The following is a 20,586-nucleotide window of genomic DNA, read 5'->3' as shown; positions in this document are numbered from 1 at the left end:
TCCATCGCCGTCTCTCGCCTTCGATTCTCTTTTTTATAACCAATGCATTCGCGATACGCCTTCTATATATCATTACAGCCGTGACGAGATTCCCGATCTACCTTCCTCCTCCCCTCCCTCTGTAGGCTCCCTCTATAAGCCTCGCCCATCTCCCTCGCTCGATAATGGCGATTGCCGCTTCATCTGAGGGCCATAATGCTGGCCAGCAGCCCCATACACATACACAGCAGCAGCAACAGCAGCATCAGCAGAGCTCGCAGTCGAACGGCCGGTCTTCGATGCAGGCAGCTAATGCTACCAACACATACGGCCTGAATGTGCCACTGAGTGCGAGACGGTCCGCACCGTTAGACCTATCTACCGTCGAACGTCGTGAACAGATCCCTGCTACTCGAGATCCTCCCAAACGCAACAGACCTCATGATTTACAGGAAGCACCGACCTTCTACCCGACTGAGGAGGAGTTCAAGGACCCGATGGCGTACATTCGGAAGATATCGCCTGAAGGACGGAAATACGGTATCTGCAAAGTCGTTCCTCCACACTCATGGAATCCGTCGTTTGCCATCGATACGGAGGTATGAACGAATAAAATTTTGACCTGAGCCGTTTTGAGGAAGAAAAAGTAGATGATATACACGTAGTTACATGATGCTGACATGTTCCCGTTCTTTCTTCTTAGCGATTTCACTTCCGTACTCGCCGACAGGAGCTTAACTCCGTTGAAGGAGGTATGCAGCACACGTCTTTAGTCGATTTATTGCGACTTAAAAAAAAGGACCCGACCTGACTCTTTTACTCTTCTTTCCAGGCACCAGAGCAAACCTCAACTACCTCGACCAATTAACCAAATTCCACAAGCAACATGGAACCAGCCTTACTCGATTTCCTAGCGTTGACAAACGACCCCTCGATCTATACAAGTTGAAAAAGGCAGTCGAAATAAGGGGCGGGTTTGAACAGGTCTGTAAGCTTAAGAAATGGGCTGAAATCGGACGCGATCTAGGTTACAGCGGCAAAATCATGTCGTCTTTGTCTACTTCGCTCAAGAACTCGTACCAACGATGGCTACAGCCTTACGAAGAGTATCTACTCGTTGCGAAACCCGGAGTGCAGCATCAGCTCGAAGTTGAGAACGGTGGACCCTTCACCCCCTCTCCAAACCAGTCTCCAGCGGAAAAGAGAAAACATACACTGCAGAATGGCCATCAGGCATCCTCAGACGCTCGCGCTGACGAGAGCTCCTCCTCAACGCAGAGAGCATCCACAGCCCCTAATACTTCGGCAGCTGACAGTGAGGAAAGCAATGGAAATGCAGCTGAAACTCCTCGGGAGGCTACACCGGTGCCCATACAGCAGCCAGTTAACTCAGGATTTACTGCCGTGAACTCCAGGCCTAGTGGTTTTGCGGCGATCAACGTTCCATCTTCGTTTACCGCCGTCAACAGAGCAGCTCCCGAGGTGAAGAGGGAATCAGACGAGGCAGCAGGGAACTCATCTCATGTGAATTCCACCCCAGCCTCTGGGAAACCGTCCCCAGACCAGAAACGGGCGAAGTCTAATTCAACACCCCTTGCGAATGGGCAGAATGGGCACGATGAACATTCCTTGAAGCGCGTCCATAGCAGTGACGGTAACTCTCAAGCTGCGAATGATGACTCGGAAGAGGGCGGTAACGGTAGACGAAGCAAACGCCTAAAGAAGGGTATGTTGACCTGTTTTCTTTTTTAGATGTTATCCGTATGTTTTGATATTTAAACATTTTGCTAATACTGGCTGTAGATGGTATGCCGAACGTTGCGGGATCAAACCCGAATTTGCTACGGCCGTCTCCTTCTCAACCAAAGTCTAAGACCGGGACCTGTAAAACCGGAGATGTAAGCAAATATGAACTGAAGTCACCTAAAACATTAGCACATTGTGATGCTAACGCCGTTATAGAAATGCGAAAGTTGCGGCAAGAGCGACAAGGAATCGACAATCCTTGCATGCGACGGCTGTGATATTGGCTATCATATGCACTGCCTAGACCCCCCTCTTACAACCATACCAGACTACGACTGGCATTGTCCGAAGTGCCTAGTAGGAACTGGTGAATATGGCTTTGAGGAAGGCGGCATATATTCGCTAAAGCAATTCCAGGAGAAAGCCAACCAATTTAAGAAAAATTACTTTGGTTCTAAGCTACCATTCCAATCAACTTCTGCGCCAACTCCACAGCTCTACGAAGCCGAAGACAGCGTTGAACGTGAATTCTGGCGACTTGTCGAGAGCTTGACTGAGACGGTAGAGGTTGAGTATGGCGCCGATATCCATTCGACAACCCATGGTAGCGGCTTTCCGACGGTTGAACGGAATCCCCTCGACCCCCACGCGACTGATCCATGGAATCTAAACGTACTTCCTTTACACCCAGAATCACTGTTCAGGCATATTAAATCTGATGTTTCTGGCATGACGGTCCCATGGGTATACGTTGGCATGTGTTTCTCAACTTTCTGCTGGCATAACGAAGACCACTACGCATTTTCGGCTAATTACCAGCATTTCGGATCTACCAAGACATGGTACGGTATCCCAGGTGCTGATGCGGAAGCCTTTGAGGAGGCCATGCGACAAGCTGTTCCAGAGCTGTTTGAGACCCAGCCTGATCTCCTATTCCAGCTCGTCACTTTGCTTCCGCCAAATCAACTGAAGAAAGCCGGTGTCAACGTCTATGCTCTGGATCAGAGAGCCGGCCAGTTCGTGATTACCTATCCACAAGCCTATCATGCTGGATTCAACCACGGATTCAACTGCAACGAAGCCGTGAACTTTGCACCAAGCGAGTGGGAGCCATTCGGCCAATCTGGAGTTGACCGGTTACAGGCATTTAGGCGACAGCCCTGTTTCTCGCATGACGAAATGCTGTTAACTGCTGCTAGCAAAGATAATTCCATCACAACTGCAAAGTGGCTCGGTAAAGCATTGCGGCGTATGTGTGATCGCGAAATGGAGCAACGAACGAGTCTCCTGGCGCGATCTCGGGAGCTTGACAATCGGAATAGCGTACAGAACGGAGACCAGCATGAACCTGCTGAGTCGCTTGCATTAAACGTTTCCGTGGAAGAGGCTGATCTCCTTGAAGACGAATATCAGTGCAACTATTGCAAGGCGTACAGCTATCTATCCCTTTTCAGATGCCATAAATCTGGGAAGCAGCTATGTTTAATGCATGCTGGGATAACTGAATGCTGCGGTATTGAACCAAGCAATTGTCTGCGCAGACCTGACCATTCGATTCGATATCGGCTATCTGATGAAGACTTGCAAAAAACCGTTCAAAAAGTTGAAGATCGCGCCAAGATTCCCGAAGCTTGGGCGGAGAGACTAGACAGAATCCTGGAAGATGAGCCAAAACCATCGCTCAAGGCTCTCCATGCTCTTCTATCAGAGGGAGAGAAGATACCATACCACCTCCCTGGGCTGCAGGATCTCTCTGCCTTTGTACAGAGGTGTGACAAGTGGGTTGAGGAAGCGAACAATTACTTGACTCGCAAGCAACAAAACCGACGCAAGAACGAGAAGCTCTGGCGGAAGGGGAACCCAGCTAAGGCCGCTCAAATGGAAGAAAGAGACCGCGAACTACGTAGCATCGAGAAAATCCACAGCTTGCTAACAGAAGCGGATCGTCTATCCTTTGATTGTCCTCAGATAACCGCTCTACACGAGAAGGTCCAAGAAATTGAGCGCTTCCAAAGAGACGCTCAAGCCGTCTTCATCAGCGCGCATACCGCGTCTGCTCAGGCGGTTGAGGAGCTAGTCGAGCTAGGGCGGAATTTCTGCCTTGATATCCCAGAGGTAGACAAGTTGGAACGCGTCTTGCAGCAGATGAAATGGAACGAGGACGCGCGCCGTCGACGTGAACAGTACCAAACACTCGAAGATTGCGCGGATTTCATTAAGCAAGCTGAAGAACTAAACATATCCGAGGCTAATAACCACCTGCTATACTTCCGTGAAATGTACTGCAGCGGAGTAGCGTGGGAAGCAAAGGCGAAGGAACTCATGTCTGTTGAATCAGTTCACTACCAGCAACTTGAGGCGCTTTCAGCACAGGCAGCTCGATTCCCAGTTTCGCCAGACACACTCGCCGCTGTCGACGCGATCCTCACAAAGCAACGTGAAGCTCAGAGGCAGATTTCCACCATGTACGAGAAAAGCAAATCGAGTGACTTCCGGGAACGTCCACATTACCGCGATGTACGCGACCTGATGGAGTCGTTAGTGCAGTTGAACAGCAAGCCTAATGGCACCATTGACCTCGAACGTGAACAGAAGCGTCACGAAGACTGGATGAGAAAGGGGAAGAAGCTGTTTGGCAAAGCCAATGCTCCCCTGCACATTCTTAAGATGCATATGCAATACGTTCAGAAGAGGAATTCGTACTGCTTCGACCTTGATGATCGGTTCCGTCCCCCGGTTGAACCTGCGTCGCGAGAGGCTACTCCCGACGGCTCCGGGGAGTCACAGCCCTGGGCCGGCAGTCGGTCAAAGAAAAAGGATGTCTTCTGCATCTGTAGACAGCAGGAATCTGGCCTAATGATCGAGTGCGAAGTCTGCCACGAATGGTTAGTCTACTAACAATTTATATCTTATTTTCATTTTCGTGTTTTTGCTAACTGTTGGAACAGGTATCATGGAAAATGTCTCAAGATTGCCCGTGGCAAAGTGAAGGAGTATGACAGCTACACCTGTCCTATCTGTGACTGGCGTGTTAAAATACCTCGCGATGCTGCTCGCCCAAAGCTGGAAGACTTGCTTGAGTGGCAATCTGAACTTTCCGATCTTCCATTCCAGCCTGAAGAAGAGGAAATTTTAACATCCATTATTGACCAGGCGACGTCGTTCCGTGATTTCTTGCGCCCATTCACAAACCCTGCGTGTATGACTGCCGAAGAGGTTCCGACGCAGATCTTTTACCTACGTAAGATTGAAGGTGCAGAAGTTCTCCTTGCATACGAAACGAATTACTTCCGCCAGGAAGTTCATAAATGGAATCCAGTTGCTCCTGACGCGCCACCGATCCTTGAACAATCACTCTCCACCCGCAAACCACGGCCAACCAAGCAACAAAAGATCATGGCTCAGCTCGGTATTGAGAAGCCTGAAGACATTCCCCTTCATCTACGTACTAAACACCACATCTTCCCTTCCAAGCGCAAGTCTATTGAACCCCAAAATGGACGGCCTCCACCACTTCAACCAGCGCCACAAAACCGATCCAGCACCCCTGTCGATAACCCACGATCTGTTTCTGTTGGTACCGATCAGGTTCCCTCGTCCATGGCTGCTACCCAAGCCCCTCAAACCCCTGCTTCTTATCCGTTCAGCCACCCTTTCCAACTTTCATCTAGCGAACAGAATACCACATTCGGAGCCGGTTCCGGCCCGTTCTTGACCCAGGAAAATGGCGACCAATCGCCGTCATTCTCACCCGGCTCTCCTGCTGCTCGGCATTCTGGCCTCGATCCCTCGTTCTTTAGCCCTCCAAGCTTTGAGCGCAATCATCAGTTACCTCAAGGCTCAGAATCCGGGAATATGAAGGGTAATACGGGTGTTGGTGTAGATGATGTCGACGCCAACAATCCATTCGGTAGCAGCCCTCGAGCAAACATGGATGAATTATTCGCTGACTTGACGAACCACGATACCGAGCCCGAGCACGTTGAAGAAATAAGTCACGCCAATGAAGCCCTAGAAGCCCTTAAGAGTGCTCAAGCCTGTGGTTCCCGCAGAGGTTCAATTTCTGAGGCAGAAAATAACGGCACCAACGGAGATCCTGATCTTCATGAGAATGCTAGCCACAACGGCGACAATGGGCATCGAAATGGCGGTGGCTTAGGTGAAGAATATCTAAGCTAGGTTCCCATTCGCACTGCAGTCCATTCTTATTCCTATCCTTATGATTAATGTTTACCCTTTTTCTTTTCGCCTCCCTATCCTAGATTAATGCTCTGTTTGTTTTTCGTTGTTTATTCTTAGATGATTCATTCTCTGATGAGTTCGAAACATTCCCTGCCTTTTTCTATTATCATTTTTCGGAAAAGGCTTTCATGTACACCGGAGGAAATTAACAGGGAGTCGTCAAGGAGTCGAAATGGGAGGGATAGGTCGGCGTACCTGATATCATAATTCTGTTTATCTTATATTTCCCCTTTTTATATGCACCTTCCTATCATTATCCCACGTTTATTGCTTTCTTTTCCTTTTTCTTTTCGCCGGGTGGGTGGGGGAGCATTAATGATCTAATGCTTTTTTCATCCTGGGTAGGATCTGAGTCGATATATTTCAACATCTTGTTGTGTTTACGTTGATTGTCTTGCTTCCTATCCTTACCTGCAACTGCTGTCCACTTCATAATATCATGTATTATTCCTATCCGCGGCTGTCATCGTTCATTACTTATGCGCCTGACCTTCTTATGTATGCTATCTAACTGCGCCAGCTGTTGTAACAATATATATGGATTGTTCTTAATATATTAAGGTTGACATATTTAATGCACTCCGGAAATTCTTTGGCCAGGGCTCATTTATCCACACGAGGTCTCTTGTGGGGTTTATTATAATACGTGCGTTGTATATAAATAAGTAGGCATACAACTTCGACTCAGCCATAGCCAATAACGAAGCGTCAGCAATAGAAACGCGCTTAACCAACTGGCTACATAGCCGCGATCCTAAGCGCCTCTTCCAGGTTTCAGCCATTTCAAGGAAGTAGCGTCATATGGTTCAATGGACAACTCCAACAGAAACCTACCAACAAACGAAACAAACATGGGTAACAATGGTCAGAGATGTCTTGGTTTGCTCTCCTTTCTGAGGAAAGCTGTTCAGCACTCACGGACGCCTCCTTCGGTAACTGAAATACCGCGCACTTACGTCCTTGGGAATACGTCAGCAGATCTAGATTCAATCATTTCTGCAATCATATACTCTTACTTCGCATCTTCAGCAAAGTCTGAAAAGGAGCTTCATTATATACCAGTGATAAACCTATCGGAAGTCCCAGCAGGGCGAGAATTTAGAAGGTTACGACCAGAATTCGTCACAGCTTTGAGTCTTGCTACCCAGCGTCCGTTGAAAAATGCACATATCAAGGGCTCGGGTGGTTTGAAAACTTTACCTAAAGATGATGATACCGACAATCTACTCCAAGAAAGTATCCTGACGGTCTCAGGCTTAAGGGATGATCTACTTAACTGGAAAACCTCGAATGATAAGCAGTCGATGGCATTAAATATTGTTATGGTGGATTGGAACGCGTTACCAAAAACACCTCCTCATGGGTTCGGAATTCCTGGACTTTCAGATACGGTCCAGGGTATCGATCTGTCTGTGGTGGGTTGCATCGATCATCATGACGATGAGGGCTTTATCTCAAAGCATCTGGTTCCGGGACCGGGAACCCAAGTGTCACACATTCAAACCGGGGTGGGGAGTTGCACTTCCTTAATCATCCGTGAGCTTCGAAACTTAGGATGGTGGAATGACACTATTGACGATCACCAAGTGACTTCTGGCGAAACGGGCCCCGGTGATGCGGAATTCGAATCACAGGCTGCACAACTTGCTCTGGCTGCTATCCTAGCGGACACTGCGAATATGACAAATGAAAGCAAAGTCTCAGACGTGGATCGAGAGGCTGTCAAATTTCTAGAAAAGAAAATTACGCAGTGCACGTCTATCGCCTGGGATCGTAACAGCTTCTATGAGCTCATTATGGATGCCAAATCTTCTAGCGTGGACTACCTTACGGCCCACGAAACATTGGGAAGAGATTACAAAGAATGGACAGAGTCTGTTGGATCTGGAAATAATGTCAAGATTGGGATATGTTCTGTTGTCAAGCCGATGTCTTGGATCCTTGAAAAATGTGGATCAGAGTATTCTCAAGAGGAGTATGACGAAGAAGCATTCTTTGATGTTCTGGGCTCCTTTTCCAGTACCCGAGACCTTGACATTGTTGCAGTCATGACCGCCTTTTCATCCTCTCCTAAAGATGAGTTCCAGCGTGAATTGGTTCTTACGGTGTTGAATGATGAGTATCTTTCTAAGCTTGGAGAGTTTGAGGAGGCTGGCTTTGACTACCTACGCCTGGAAAAGAGACCTTTTAATGAAAAGGATAAGGACCTTGGGAACATAGGGAGAAACACGCGCGTATGGCGCCAGTTGGACGTTACAAAAAGTAGAAAACAGGTAGCTCCTTTGGTGCGCAGGGTATTCGCAGGGGTAGCCTGAAAGGCTGGTTGATATTTGGACTTGAAGAATTGTTTCATATTAGGATGCCCGTACAGAATCTATCATCACATCGGACGAAAACATGTCAACATGAAGTCGTTTACAGTAGATAGCCCAGAATATAAAGACAAGAAGTAGAGTGAAAGTAGTCCAAACGCTTTTTCAAAAGAAAAAAGTCAACATAGAAGAAAATAGACAAATTTCATCAATCTTAAGACACCCACAGATGAGCCGCACCAATGACAGAAATAATATTTGACTTGAAAATAAAAAAAGGGGGAAAGCCAGGAAACAAAAAATGCTCAAATACAGTAGTAAGTTAGGCTCCTTATCAACTCTAAACATAAACCGGGTATAGTTCGTATGCACCAATCGCCGAATAACCGCCAACATAACATGGGCAAGGACCTAGAAGTTAAAAATAAGAGGGCAAAGAGTGTCAGTAAAAGGCAGGGTGGACGTGGAGTAAGTAAAAGTGGTATCAGAAGCACTCCCACTCGCCCCAGACGCACCACCTTGCTGTACGATCAGCGAGGACTAGACCTCTCCAAACACCACGCTCGCTGACTTTGATAACTGTCTCCCAGACACTACCGTCTGGAGGGCCATCAAACCCAGCATCCGCACTGGAGCTTGTAGTAATCATATGGTCTGCTTTTCGACTAAGCCTTAAAATTTTCCCAGACGGTGTTTGTATAGCCAATTTTGCTGGTTTGTCTCGAGAGCTTTGGTGTCTATAGTTACTCGAAACGTTGGAGGACGTGGTTGACGCATTAGATATAGTAGCAACGGAAGACACCATACTTAGGGCACTGGAAGGCCTGGCAAAGGGATTTGGGGATATCCGTCCACTGGGTTCCTCGGCTTTGGGAGATGATGGTAGAGAGGACGGGTGCTGGCGGACGGCAAAGACGAAAGTATTATTAATGGTAAGTCTTGCACACTGGGGCTGAATGACGTATAGATCGTGTCTTTGTGCATGAGGAGTCGGGTGACGAAGAACAAACTCGTAGGGAGGGTTGTCTCCGGAGTGGGTGATTGGTAGAGCGAAAGCAAGAGCATGGGGTATATCCTTGATGGAATGCATGAGACCCTTCTTCCCAGCGTAGACTTTAAGAACTCCTTGTCCCTCGTCGCCGGGAAGCGTTGCTTTGATAGTAAACCGCTTCTGGCCCTGTATCCAATCTGGTTGAGCCAGTGCGCGCTTAGTGATGATGTCACCGCTCTCAAAAACGTCCCCATCGGCGTCTCGAGCAAACGCAATTGCCTCGACCTCTGCAATACACTCGACATCAGGTGGGACAAGAATCCTGACTTGTAGCATTTCCAAATCCGTGAGGCGAACAAGGCTTGTGTCATAGGTTGGCATATGGAGGTTATTCTTGAAATAAGCTGGACAGGCACATGGTAGCGCAAGAAGGACGTCGGGGCTAATCGGAGGGCATATATGCTGATGTTCGGGAGCAAGGGGTATATGCGTGTAACATATCTCCATCGGACGAGCCAGGAAATACCATGACTCTGCTGCTTGGGGATTAAAACTCGAATAAAGAGCTCTCCGTGGGTGGGTTGGACTGGCAAGTGAACAGTCCATGATCCTCCATTCACCGTCGATGAGTACATTATTCCACCAGTGGTTGACACGAGTATAACCGTCGAATTCCAGCTGTTCACCAGGTGTTTTCAGGTATCCCTGGACAACTTCAGCGTGGAGACCAACAGCGTCACACATTTCCATCACCAAAATAGCTACCTCCTGAGGGCTACCTCGTTTCATTTGAATGACTCTTCGCACATCAACTGCTCCCTCGATTTCTTCATCCCACACAACCTTTTCTGCGACCCAGGTAAATATAGCACGTAAACGTTGAACGTCACTCCGATGAGGCCTGCAGACAAAGCCTTGAGCTAAACTCGCTGGGCTTGTCATTGGAGGTAGGCTGTTAATGAACCGAGAGCTTTTATCAACAAGCTGCAAGTTCACTGCAGCCCAATTGGTGGGCTCTGTTACTGGTAGTCCATCCAGCCCTTCATCGCCTTCAGCACATTCATACAGTTCTTCCACTGCATATATGACAGGGTAGTCCATCATCTGGCAGCGCTCTGCTCTCTCTACCATTTCATTCCGGCTAGGAGAAGTTGCACGATTAACATCTCTGCGGACCTGAACCCAGTCATTACCTCCTAAGCCTGTATCAGGTGTATTAGTATCTCGATCCTTTGTCGGAGAGAAAGTTCCCATGCCACCTGAAAGAAGTCCCTTGGTTGGAGATAATGAACGGTTATGCTGGGCAGTAGCAATACTACTTCGTGCAGTTGCTGCTCCTGTCTTTGCGGATTCGATCATCTTTTTCAAAAAACCAGTCTTCTTCGATTTAGGAGTTGTAAGTCCCCCGAAGATACCAGGCGACTCCTCTTGCTTGTTGTATTCTGTCCAACCAACGGCGGAAGTAGCCCCATGTCTAGGATCATCTTGGGGAAGATGAGAATAACTTCCGGATTGAGACGTCATTGGGGTGTACGGTCTTGGTTCCCCGTCATCGCCAAACCCGGTAAAGCCACCTGACCTTGTGCCATCAAAGGACCTAAACATTCCGTGTCGTAGATGGGACGCCTGTTGATTACGCTTTGCAAAACTTCCTGCACTGGTAGCACTAAATCCGCCCGCAGATGTACCGCTCATGAGACTTGGGTTGGTGGTACTTGTGCTTGCAGTGCTGTGTGTTGTATTACTTTGGACGCCAGAAGACGAGTTGGTAGCAATGGATCTAGTAGTAAAGGTCCGTCCAAGAGCATCCCGGCCTGAGTCATATGTCATGCCCCGTGGCCTTGTAACTAGTTGCTGTGAAGGTGAATAATTATATTCGCCTCGCCGGGGAGGAGGTGGAGGGGGATTGTCCTCATCCTCTATAAGCATGGGATTCCCTCTGTCAGAACCTTCCTCCTGATTGTGCAACTGCCTTAGACGAGACTCCATTCGCTGAACGTAGTTACCGAGCTGCGGAGGACCATCCTGGAAGCGGTCATGGAAACTCTCCGACGACTTATGAGCAAAGTGGCTGCCGCGGCGGCTGTATTGGCTGTTCCCAAGTCCTAGTGAAGTAGACGGCCGGCCACCAAACTGTTGATTCGATGAGCCGCGTAGATTATCGAATGCAGCAGGAGACCATGGATTAAAGGGAGAAGGGGTCCGCTGTGGTTCTGAGTGAGGATCATGGGGCATACTCATGCCTTGTAGAGAGGACATCACATCTTCCATGGCGTCCCGCAACGGAGAAGGCGTGTGGCGGTGGTGAGTTCCAGGAGAGGGCGGATAGGGGGATGGCGTCCTAGAAGCCGGCCGGAAGTCATGGCTTGGTTGCTGGTAATGGTAATCATGCATGGAGGATTCGGGTTGTACATATGAAGGTTGCCTCCGAACTGCAATTCTATGTGGAGGAGGGGGCGGCGGAGGAGGTGAGGACTCAGGTTCAAACTCACGAGACTCGTGGGGTATCATCATTGGTGGCGGGGTGCATCGGGACCAGTGCAAGCTGAGGAGTTGGTTGCCCGTTCCGGCTCTGGCGTAGGCTGTCGTTCCGGCTGTGGAGTTGGCTGCCTTTCAGGCTGAGGAGTGGGTTGTCTCTCAGGTGGTTGTGAGACGCCATGTCGATTAGGTAGAGGTGTTGGCTGCCGTGGTGGTTGTGCAGGAGAGAGTGCCCGTGGATGGACACGAGACGTGGATTTGCGACGCGGAGTCCTATTTATGACCGATTTGCGTCCTCGTGGAAGTGGTTCCGGTACAGTTGGTGCCTCTGTCTCCTTCTCCGCATTCTTCTTTGCCAGCTCTGCAGAGGGGCCCAGTACCTGCTTGTAGCCCTGAAAGGGTTTCCTGAAAATCGTCTTCTCCTTTTTGGGCGCATACAAGGGAGCATTCGACGGGCTATCCAGTACCGGTGGCAGTGGGCTAACAGACCGTGTAGCGGGCACGAAGTCATCTTCCAGGACCTTCACGAAGTTGGATGGAAACACGCCAACCATGCGCCTGTCGCGCCGTAGCCTGCCGGTCCACCATGATCCGTCTCCAGCATTAAGACACTCGATCAGGTCTCCCTCGATAAACCCGAGGTCTTGCTTCGATTCACCTCCCCATGAGTATACTGCTCGACACCAGCAGGGGAATTTGGTCGGCAGCTGCGGTGCCTGGGGCGCCATTCCACCGAGTCGCTCAGTTCAGCAGCAAGAGAAAAAGGAATACAGAAGAGCAGCTCGAGCTTCAGCCCGATGGAGCGTCGTTAAAGATAGTCGGGGGCCCCAAGAGAAACGAGCGTCCTAAGCCATAAGAAATAGCACGGCCGAAGGGAGAATGGGCGGTGGTAGTGACGGTGTTTGCTGTATCCAGTGACGCTATGCTGGCTGTAAACAGGCAAAGAGCGGTGAGATGGGAGCAACCTAACGAGCGTAGATGGTAGAGACGGGCAGTGTGCAGCGCCGTAGAGAGAGACAGACACCGCAGATGCAGTGAGAGAGCGTGGACGGTGACGGCGCAGTCCTTGGATCGCAGTATGGTCCTTCGTCCGTCGTCCTCGTCTCGTCGCTCTCGATGTTTCTTATTTGCGACTTTTCTTGCTTTGTTGAGGCGCGGCTAGGTCACGGGGGCAACGCGGCTGTCAGCCGTGTTTACATTTTGCCCCTTCGGGCCTAGCGCGCTCTTATCGATAAAGCTCAGCTTTTCTCGCTCGCTATCAAAAGAAGAAAAGACGGCGACGGCGACAGATACGATCTGACAGCTAGGTTAGCTCTCTCGATCGATACGGAGCATTGATTAAACTAACGATTATCGATAACTAACTATCGATAGTGGCCTCAGATAAGAGCTCCAGTCGTGGCCAGCCTGCGCAGGGATGACGAAAAAGTCAGATTCCCCAGGCACCGGACAGCGCTTGCTGACGAGGGAGCGAGGGAGGGACATGGTGTCGCCGCAGGGCATAACAACACCCATGACAGTGAGGTTGATGGTGATGGTGATGACTGGGATGCTATGCGCCGGGTCTGCTCCGTGAAACTTCTTTGACATTGATTGTTACTAATAATCGGTCAGGCTAGAGATCGCTGTCCTAGCCTTGGCCCAGCGACAGTGTCCCATCTGCTCAAGCAGTGTGGTATGTATACACGAGGTTCCGGACCGTGAAAAAGGTCGCAGATGGTTCTTTATTGCTGCAGAGGAAAGAATGAATGCTGAATGCCACAGGGGGGTGGAAAATCAATATTGTCGGCACAGGTCGACTAATTATCTGCTAACTAACTAGCGATACTGATGACAGCGAAGCTGAGAAGAGGAAATTCTTCTTCGGCCCAGCCAGAGGAGCTCTCCACTCGCCACATGATAGACGTGTAACGGCTGCTTTCCTGACGGTAGCACAGTCACATCATTCATATGAGCTAGCTATCGCCGAAGTTCGACCGTATCTCGCTCTGATCAATCATGTTGGACAAAGAACACATAGTTATTTTTGTTTCAACCCAGCCGGCCAACCAGCCACCCTTGTTTGCATGCAGAGTCGCATAGCCAAGACACACCGCAGGGAAGCCGAACTTTTCCTCCGTGCCCGTCTTTTTATACCTTTTATTATACTCATAGCACTATGGAGGATAAACGGCTTTTCAACAAGGAGGGGAAGACAAGGCGTCGATCAGCCTTACTGCAGCCCGTGGAAGGTACCTGGTGCGAAAATCATGCTGCAATTCGACCATACGTGCCATCACACTGCAGGCCGGGCATATGGCAATGTCGCCAAGATATGCAATATCAATCACCAACTTCTTTCCCTTTTGTCCCGTTTGCCAATTTCAAAGGAAGCTGGCTTAGAGTCTTGTTTCGAAAGTCGCAATCGTTTGTCGATGCTTAAAGGACATGAACTATGTGATACTTGGCCTCTACGGAGTACAAACAAAACACTCCCTGGTGTCTCTTACTGCAAAGTCAATGAATAGAAAAAGGAATCGCAAAAGGCTGGCGGGACGGAATAATGGTATATGCTCTCTCTGTTTGGAAACAACCCCGAGTACTCCATACGGAGTGCTTCTACCAATTGGCCAAGGGTCCCTTGCGTCTGGAAACACTGGTTGCAGCCAGCAGAGCCAGGTATAATCGCACAACATGTGATGATAACCTGCGTGAAGCTGCCGTCCCATACCCCTTTGAAGCTCTATATGATATCCAAATATAGCTATCAAGATATATAACACATCTCTCTCCTCATACCCTTTGGCGTGGATTATGCTCGAACGCCAGCCTTCATGTTGATTCAATAATGGCTATCAGCTGGTCACACATACATGTCTATCCTCTTGGACATAGTTTCTTTTTGTCCCCAACGGCATGAAGTCGGATATTACAGGCTCTGTATGTGGGGGTATCTGCGAAGCTGAACTGACATGCGCAGGTATTGAGTGGCACCAGGGAGTTTCCTAGGCTACCTAATCCGGCCCGTCCCGTTTTGTAGTCGTGCATATCCACAGCTTTATATCCCTTGGTCCCCCTCCCATTGCAGCAGCCAAAATGCTCCCTTGTGGCATATACTACATTCCCTTATATATACTGCATTTCCCCCTTCCGAGTTCTACCTACTGATTATCCTGACAAGTTTCACCATACAATAACACACACCGCAAACCACCATGGGTCCCTTACCATCTCTTTTCACCTCCGAATCGAACGATTCCTTCAAGAAGTCGTCTGTGGCTACCCTTGGGGAATTCGTTGGGACCTTCATGTTCCTCTTCCTCTCTTATGCAGGATGTCAAATTGCCAATATGTCCGTGGATCCCCAGAACGCTGGACCTGAACCTAACCCTACCGTTTTGATATACATATCACTTTCCTTTGCTACCGCCCTTGCAATCAATGTTTGGGTATTCTACAGGATCACAGGAGGGATGTTTAACCCCGCGGTATGTCTTGATCAGTTCATACGTTTTGACTACTTCGAAGGTTAATTCTTTGACATAGGTATCCCTGGCCCTCGCCTTAGTCGGAGCTATCAGCCCTATCCGAGCAGTAATGGTATCTGTTGCCCAGGTTGTTGCTGGAATTGCTGCTGCCGGGGTGGTCTCCGCGTTATTCCCTGGACCACTGGTTGTTCAAACTAAGCTCAGTGGTGGGACAACAGTCGCCCAGGGGCTGTTCATCGAGATGTTCCTAACCGCGGAGCTCATAATCACGATCCTCATGCTAGCTGTTGTCAAACACCGTGCGACCTTCCTTGCGCCGCTGGGTATTGGTTTGGCTCTTTTCATAGCACAGCTTACCGGTCAGTACACCTCTCCCTACGCATAGTGGTGTTTGGTATAGAACTTCAGCTGATATACAGTGTTATTTACTTAGGTGTCTACTTCACTGGCGGATCTCTCAACCCTGCCCGTTCCTTCGGCCCAGATGTTATTGTAGGAGGATTCCCTGGATACCACTGGATTTACTGGGTCGGCCCCTTGCTTGGCTCTTTGCTAGCAACTGGCTTTTATCAGGCTCTCAATTATCTGCGCTATCAGAACGTCAACCCTGGACAGGATTTTGACGGTATTGGATCAGAACTCATGGGAAATCCTGAACATACCGAGTAAATCAACCATATACTATCTCTAACTGATAGTTGTTCCCGTCAACCACCTGTTCATTTTATAAACTCCCCATGTTGTCTTTCCATAGGCTTTGAACTGCTTAATAATTAAAATCATATAGTTATCTGGCGTTAATTTTAACCTAGACCAAGTCGCTGTTACGTCTTACAAATTGTTAAACATTTCTATATGCCTTGTGACTACTATATGTTGTTTTTAGAAACCGGCCTATCGCCTGTGTCACCCTCATGTAGGCGCCAAATGGCCATTCTCCCAGTAGTAATGGCTACAGCTTAAAAAAATTTTTACAAGCAAAAAGGAGATTAATAAACAATGTGTAAAGGAATGGCCAAAAAATGTTGACGTGAGCAGTTGGATAATAGGGAAAAGCCGTGGAAAAGGAAATATAAGAAGAGGGAGAACGTAAGAAGAAAACAGAATAACAAAAAACCACAAAACAAATAAAAAGGAAGAAACAGGTTATCACAAAAACAAAAAGATCAATTAACTCCTCTGAGTTTAATTTTTATTCTTTTTAAAAAAAGTTTTTCTTTCCTCCAGGCAATTGCTGCTTCCCGCAGGAAGTTAATATGCGCAGGGCGAGTTCCACCATCGCCTGGATTACCGTAAGCCATCCGTCTAATTCCAAGGGTCATGGAATAAGCATTACGAATCACACTATATTTCAGCCCGAAATTTGAGGGCGCTTCCCCGAACAGCCGAGCCGATATTGTTCGGCCCGGGGCTAGACGGTCGGCTTGCGCCGTACTTGGGACTCCGAGGTTGCATGCTTGTTGCGCGGGTAGAGGGGCGGTTCTTTTTCATTTCACGAATCTCCTCTTCTTTCCTCGTCAAGAGAGTCTCCCTCGTCGCCAATAGGGATTCTAGCTCCTTGATACGAGCTAGTTGCAGTTCCCCATCCTTTTGCATCTTCAGCTCTTTAAGTCTTACGGCTTCGCCGTTTGCTTTCTTTTCCAGCTCCTGGACTCTTTCCTCAAGTCGACGGGCTTCCATTGTGGATTGTGCAGCTGACGTGGAGGCATTTTGGTATTGTTGTCGGGTATATTCTGTTTGCGACCGTTCCTGTTGGACCGTACGCTCAAGGCTCGCCATTGTCTTTTCAAGTTTCCTGATTTCCTCGCGGGACTTCTCTAGATCAGACTCCAAGCCACCACCAGATTTGATGGTATTCCTCGCCGCTTCCAGCTCGGTGACTAGCTCGGCGTTTCGGTCCTTCAGTCTTGTTATTTCTTCTTTCTGGCGCTCAAATCTTGCCAGGTTCTTTTGAGCCTTTTCTCGCTCCAGTTCTAACTCATGTCGAGTTTGATGCAACAGATTATGCTTTGCTTCATAACGGTATTGCAGAGCACCAATACTTGCTTCGAGTGACTTCACTTTAGTTTTGCTACTTGCTAGCGTGTTACGGAGGGCTTCAATATCTGCGGTGGTGGCAGAGTGATTCGTGTGACCCTGGTTAGCAGAAAGGCTGCTTTGATCCGCTTGCGTCGAATTCTGCACTGAATCACTGATATGTGTGATATCCTGGGTTGGTGTTATTCTCTGCCGTTTTGATGGATTGATGCTGTCGCTTAGTTCAGTCTCCTAAAAAAACACACGGGTCAATTATTGTAATTTTCGTATTATAGATGAGCTGAAAAAGGAAAAAGAAGCTTACCAGCCATCTCTTTTGACGCGAAGCATGATTAGAAGACATTGGGTCAAGCTCTGATCTAGGGCTTTCATCTTGCCCTTCTATCTCCAAGGTTTCCATATATGGAAGCTTCCACGTCCGCGTAGCAGGGTCATCCATGATGTACATCAAAGTTTCTTCAGCATTCTCTTGAACACCGAGAGCATCATCTTGTAGCTCTCCAGCAGAATCATTGCAAGCCAGTGTGTGTTGTACCAGCAAGCGAAGTCTAGTTAGCTCAGCGCATTTGGGGAGGCACACCTTGACATGCTCGACAGTATTGGCGATAATTAGACGGACAACGGGGACAAGGGAGCTGTGGCCTGGGCAAACCCTAAGCTTCTTTATAGAAGCAAGGCTGGCATCGAAGGAGCTATCCAGTGCTATGATGAGCGAGGGCGATCTCGAGGCCGGGATGTCTCGTTCTTCCGCGGTTGAGCGTACTTCGAAGTTGATTTTCTCTTTGCTGAAGACGGCGGGAGAATCGCCGTGTCTGCCCACAGGGAAAGGCATCTGATTAAAATTCTTCCCCATCAAGTAGCGTTGGACTACATCAACGGTTCTCCCTGGTTTTGCCATTATGATAACATATAGATCAAGTCCATTGGACGCGTCAATGAAATACCCAAGATATTGAAACTTTGAGCTAGAGTACTCAGCCCATAACGCTTCTTTAGCTGTATCTGGAGAAGCCCCGGCGGCCTGGCTAGCAATATTGATATCTGGATGTGTGGTAATATTGTCAAGTTTCTCGACTAGCGTTGCCATTCTAGTGAGCAGTCCTTGGTTCTATGCAAGTGAAACGAGTTAGAGGATTAGCGCAAAGAAGGCTAGGAAGATTAACTCACATCTCCGTCTAGAGATCCCATTTCACTCGATTGTGGTGCTGATTCCAAGAATCTTTCCACATACTTGTTCTCACCTTCCAGGGTATTATCGTATTCATCCTTCACTCGACAGTCCATGGATAGCGGGATCGCAAATTCCATCTCACTAAGAGCCAAAACATTAACTTCCAGTTCCAGTGCATCTGGATTTTGCTCTTGAGGGCTTGATGCATCAAAGTCTGTCGTCTCCGTTTGCATCATTGACTCGAGGGCCTCTGGAGCGGGGGTAACTTGCTCAACATTATAGTGCAAAGCTTGAGGGGTAACGAATGAAACGGGTATCGAAGTTTGTGCTTCAGTTCCAATGGCGCTTGGAGTACTTTTTTCCAACTGTGTGTTGAGAGGTGAGATGATATCCGAAGCATTTGGTGGCGCGGATGGCAGAATATCTCCAGCGGAAGAGGGCGTTGTACTTTGAGGAAGGCTGTTAAGTGGCTTCCTCAGAGCACGGTCAGTATCCCATAGCTGCTTCATTTTCTCAGAGACACTAGTTGCTCGCGCATGGCGTTCTAGCTCTTCAGCATTCGCCGAGATACCCGGAGGATGTGTGTTAGGCGCTGAGCTATTCATGGTAACGGAAGACAGGTGGAGACTTGGATGTTGTGGCGATGCAGACAAGCGGTTAAGGTGGTGTTGGTTGCCGCTTCTTGGCACCACTTCGCTAACCGTTCTTCGGAAGGCCTTTCTTTTGCTCAAATTAGAACTGGCGATGGCTGTTGGTGATTCTTCGATAAACGAACGAGACAGTGAAGCTTTGGGATACCCGTTCTGATTAACCGCACCTTGGTATTCTGATTTTGGAATTGACCGGCAAGATCCGGTCACCGTACTAGACTCGAGGAACGGTGTCTGAAGTTCTATACAAGGATAAGGAATTAACCAAAGTACCCATCCCGAGAAAGGGTAGGCGAACTTACCAGAGGAGCTTTGAACAGTGGTCCTACGGCTTGTCGAACTGTGGATTTCAAAGCCTGGTACGTCTATTTCCTGAGATGAACTGTGGTCCGATATATCTCGAAAGAGCAGTCGGGACGGTGGAGTTTCCAGTACTTCAAGGGCGAGAGATTGAGAGCGTGGCTTGCGTTGACTGTGCCCCTTTGACTGGGAAGTTGAATGAGCGGCACTATTCGTACTAGAAGTACCTCGCGATGCCTGAGAAGAGTATTGTGAGTTTTCAGGATTCTGTTCTGTATCCTGGTGGAGGTGCCGTAGATGGGATACACCTGTAGAAGTTAATGCTCGCTCACGCAAGGTGTATGAACTGGTAGTAGATTCAAGTACCCAGGTATCGGCAGTAGAATCAGGTATACTGGAATCCTGACTATATTTATGCGTGCTTCTAGGTGTTCGGGTATGATGTGATTGGCTCTCAGTCGATGAGATAAATGAGCCTCCACCCACACGACTGGAAGATAAATGAGATGCCTGGGTGCTTTGAGATTGGGTATCAGGACAAAATATACTGCCGCTTGAATCAGTTGCTTGGGATAATAATGGAATAGATGAATGTGGGTTGGTGGACGATGGTTGCGAGGCCTCAAGACTCTGCTGAGTAAATGCTGCTGGCGATGCAGAAGATAACAGGCCCAGCGGGTTACGGCGGGGAGTTTGACAAAATCTCCTCGGTCTTTGCTCTTTGTAGTGTTTTGCAGATATATATCTCTTCCGCTTTTCAACTTCCCAAGCCTGTACAGCAGCGTAACTAGCGCAGCTCTTTGGCTCCTATAATCAAAAGCGTATGTTCAGTATAATAGAAAAGGAATTCAAAAGAGCTGAGAGCGCAAAATAGATATCGAAGCACCATAGATAGTACGTCAATATATATTTATATATATATCTTTGCCTCATAAGGGCGGCCCTTTAAACGGCAGGCTCACTCACCCAGGTCGGTTCGAATGGGCCCTCCCACGCGATCAAATATTTGCCACCAGACTCGTCGAGTATAAACTTGATTGGGTATTCCTGGCTACTGTAGACTGACTCTTCTCCCGGTAATTGAGAGGTGGAATAATTTTCTGATTGTTGGCTGGCCGCAGGGCGATTATCCAATGTTTGTGAACTGGAGCTCGATGGATTTGTAGTACCTTTGACTCCGGGACCCATCTTAGACTGCCAAACAGGAAAAGGG

At 48.5% G+C, this 20,586-nt stretch overlaps 5 protein-coding genes across 5 annotated transcripts; 3 read left to right on the top strand and 2 right to left on the bottom strand.

Annotated features, from left to right (window-relative positions):
• Positions 1-164: 164 nt before the first annotated feature.
• On the top strand, positions 165-5,904 carry MGYG_04221 (histone demethylase JARID1C; the record flags this gene model as incomplete). Its single annotated transcript, XM_003174000.1, has 6 exons — positions 165-578; positions 683-731; positions 812-1,705; positions 1,783-1,877; positions 1,942-4,610; positions 4,674-5,904. The coding sequence occupies 6 exons, from the start codon at positions 165-167 to the stop codon at positions 5,902-5,904; spliced, it is 5,352 nt and encodes a 1,783-aa protein (XP_003174048.1).
• A 914-nt stretch (positions 5,905-6,818) lies between these two features.
• MGYG_04220 (hypothetical protein) lies at positions 6,819-8,282 on the top strand (the record flags this gene model as incomplete). The annotated part of the gene is made up of 1 exon (XM_003173999.1): positions 6,819-8,282. One exon carries the CDS (start codon positions 6,819-6,821, stop codon positions 8,280-8,282), a length of 1,464 nt encoding a protein of 487 aa, XP_003174047.1.
• Positions 8,283-8,763: 481 nt separating this feature from the next.
• MGYG_04219 (cytokinesis protein 3) lies at positions 8,764-12,476 on the bottom strand (the record flags this gene model as incomplete). The annotated part of the gene is made up of 2 exons (XM_003173998.1): positions 8,764-11,880; positions 12,066-12,476. 2 exons carry the CDS (start codon positions 12,474-12,476, stop codon positions 8,764-8,766), a joined length of 3,528 nt encoding a protein of 1,175 aa, XP_003174046.1.
• Positions 12,477-14,942: 2,466 nt separating this feature from the next.
• On the top strand, positions 14,943-15,884 carry MGYG_04218 (aquaporin-1; the record flags this gene model as incomplete). The annotated part of the gene is made up of 3 exons (XM_003173997.1): positions 14,943-15,215; positions 15,274-15,574; positions 15,649-15,884. The coding sequence occupies 3 exons, from the start codon at positions 14,943-14,945 to the stop codon at positions 15,882-15,884; spliced, it is 810 nt and encodes a 269-aa protein (XP_003174045.1).
• A 675-nt stretch (positions 15,885-16,559) lies between these two features.
• MGYG_04217 (hypothetical protein) lies at positions 16,560-20,561 on the bottom strand (the record flags this gene model as incomplete). Its single annotated transcript, XM_003173996.1, has 5 exons — positions 16,560-17,483; positions 17,557-18,360; positions 18,420-19,315; positions 19,376-20,180; positions 20,340-20,561. 5 exons carry the CDS (start codon positions 20,559-20,561, stop codon positions 16,560-16,562), a joined length of 3,651 nt encoding a protein of 1,216 aa, XP_003174044.1.
• Between the last annotated feature and the right edge of the window lie 25 nt (positions 20,562-20,586).

The sequence above is a fragment of the Nannizzia gypsea genome, genomic scaffold (assembly GCF_000150975.2).
Source record: "Nannizzia gypsea CBS 118893 supercont1.3 genomic scaffold, whole genome shotgun sequence".
Classification (NCBI taxonomy): Eukaryota; Fungi; Ascomycota; class Eurotiomycetes; order Onygenales; family Arthrodermataceae; genus Nannizzia; species Nannizzia gypsea.
The sequence above is the reverse complement of the archived record's forward strand: the minus strand, read 5'-3'. Positions and strand labels throughout refer to the sequence as shown.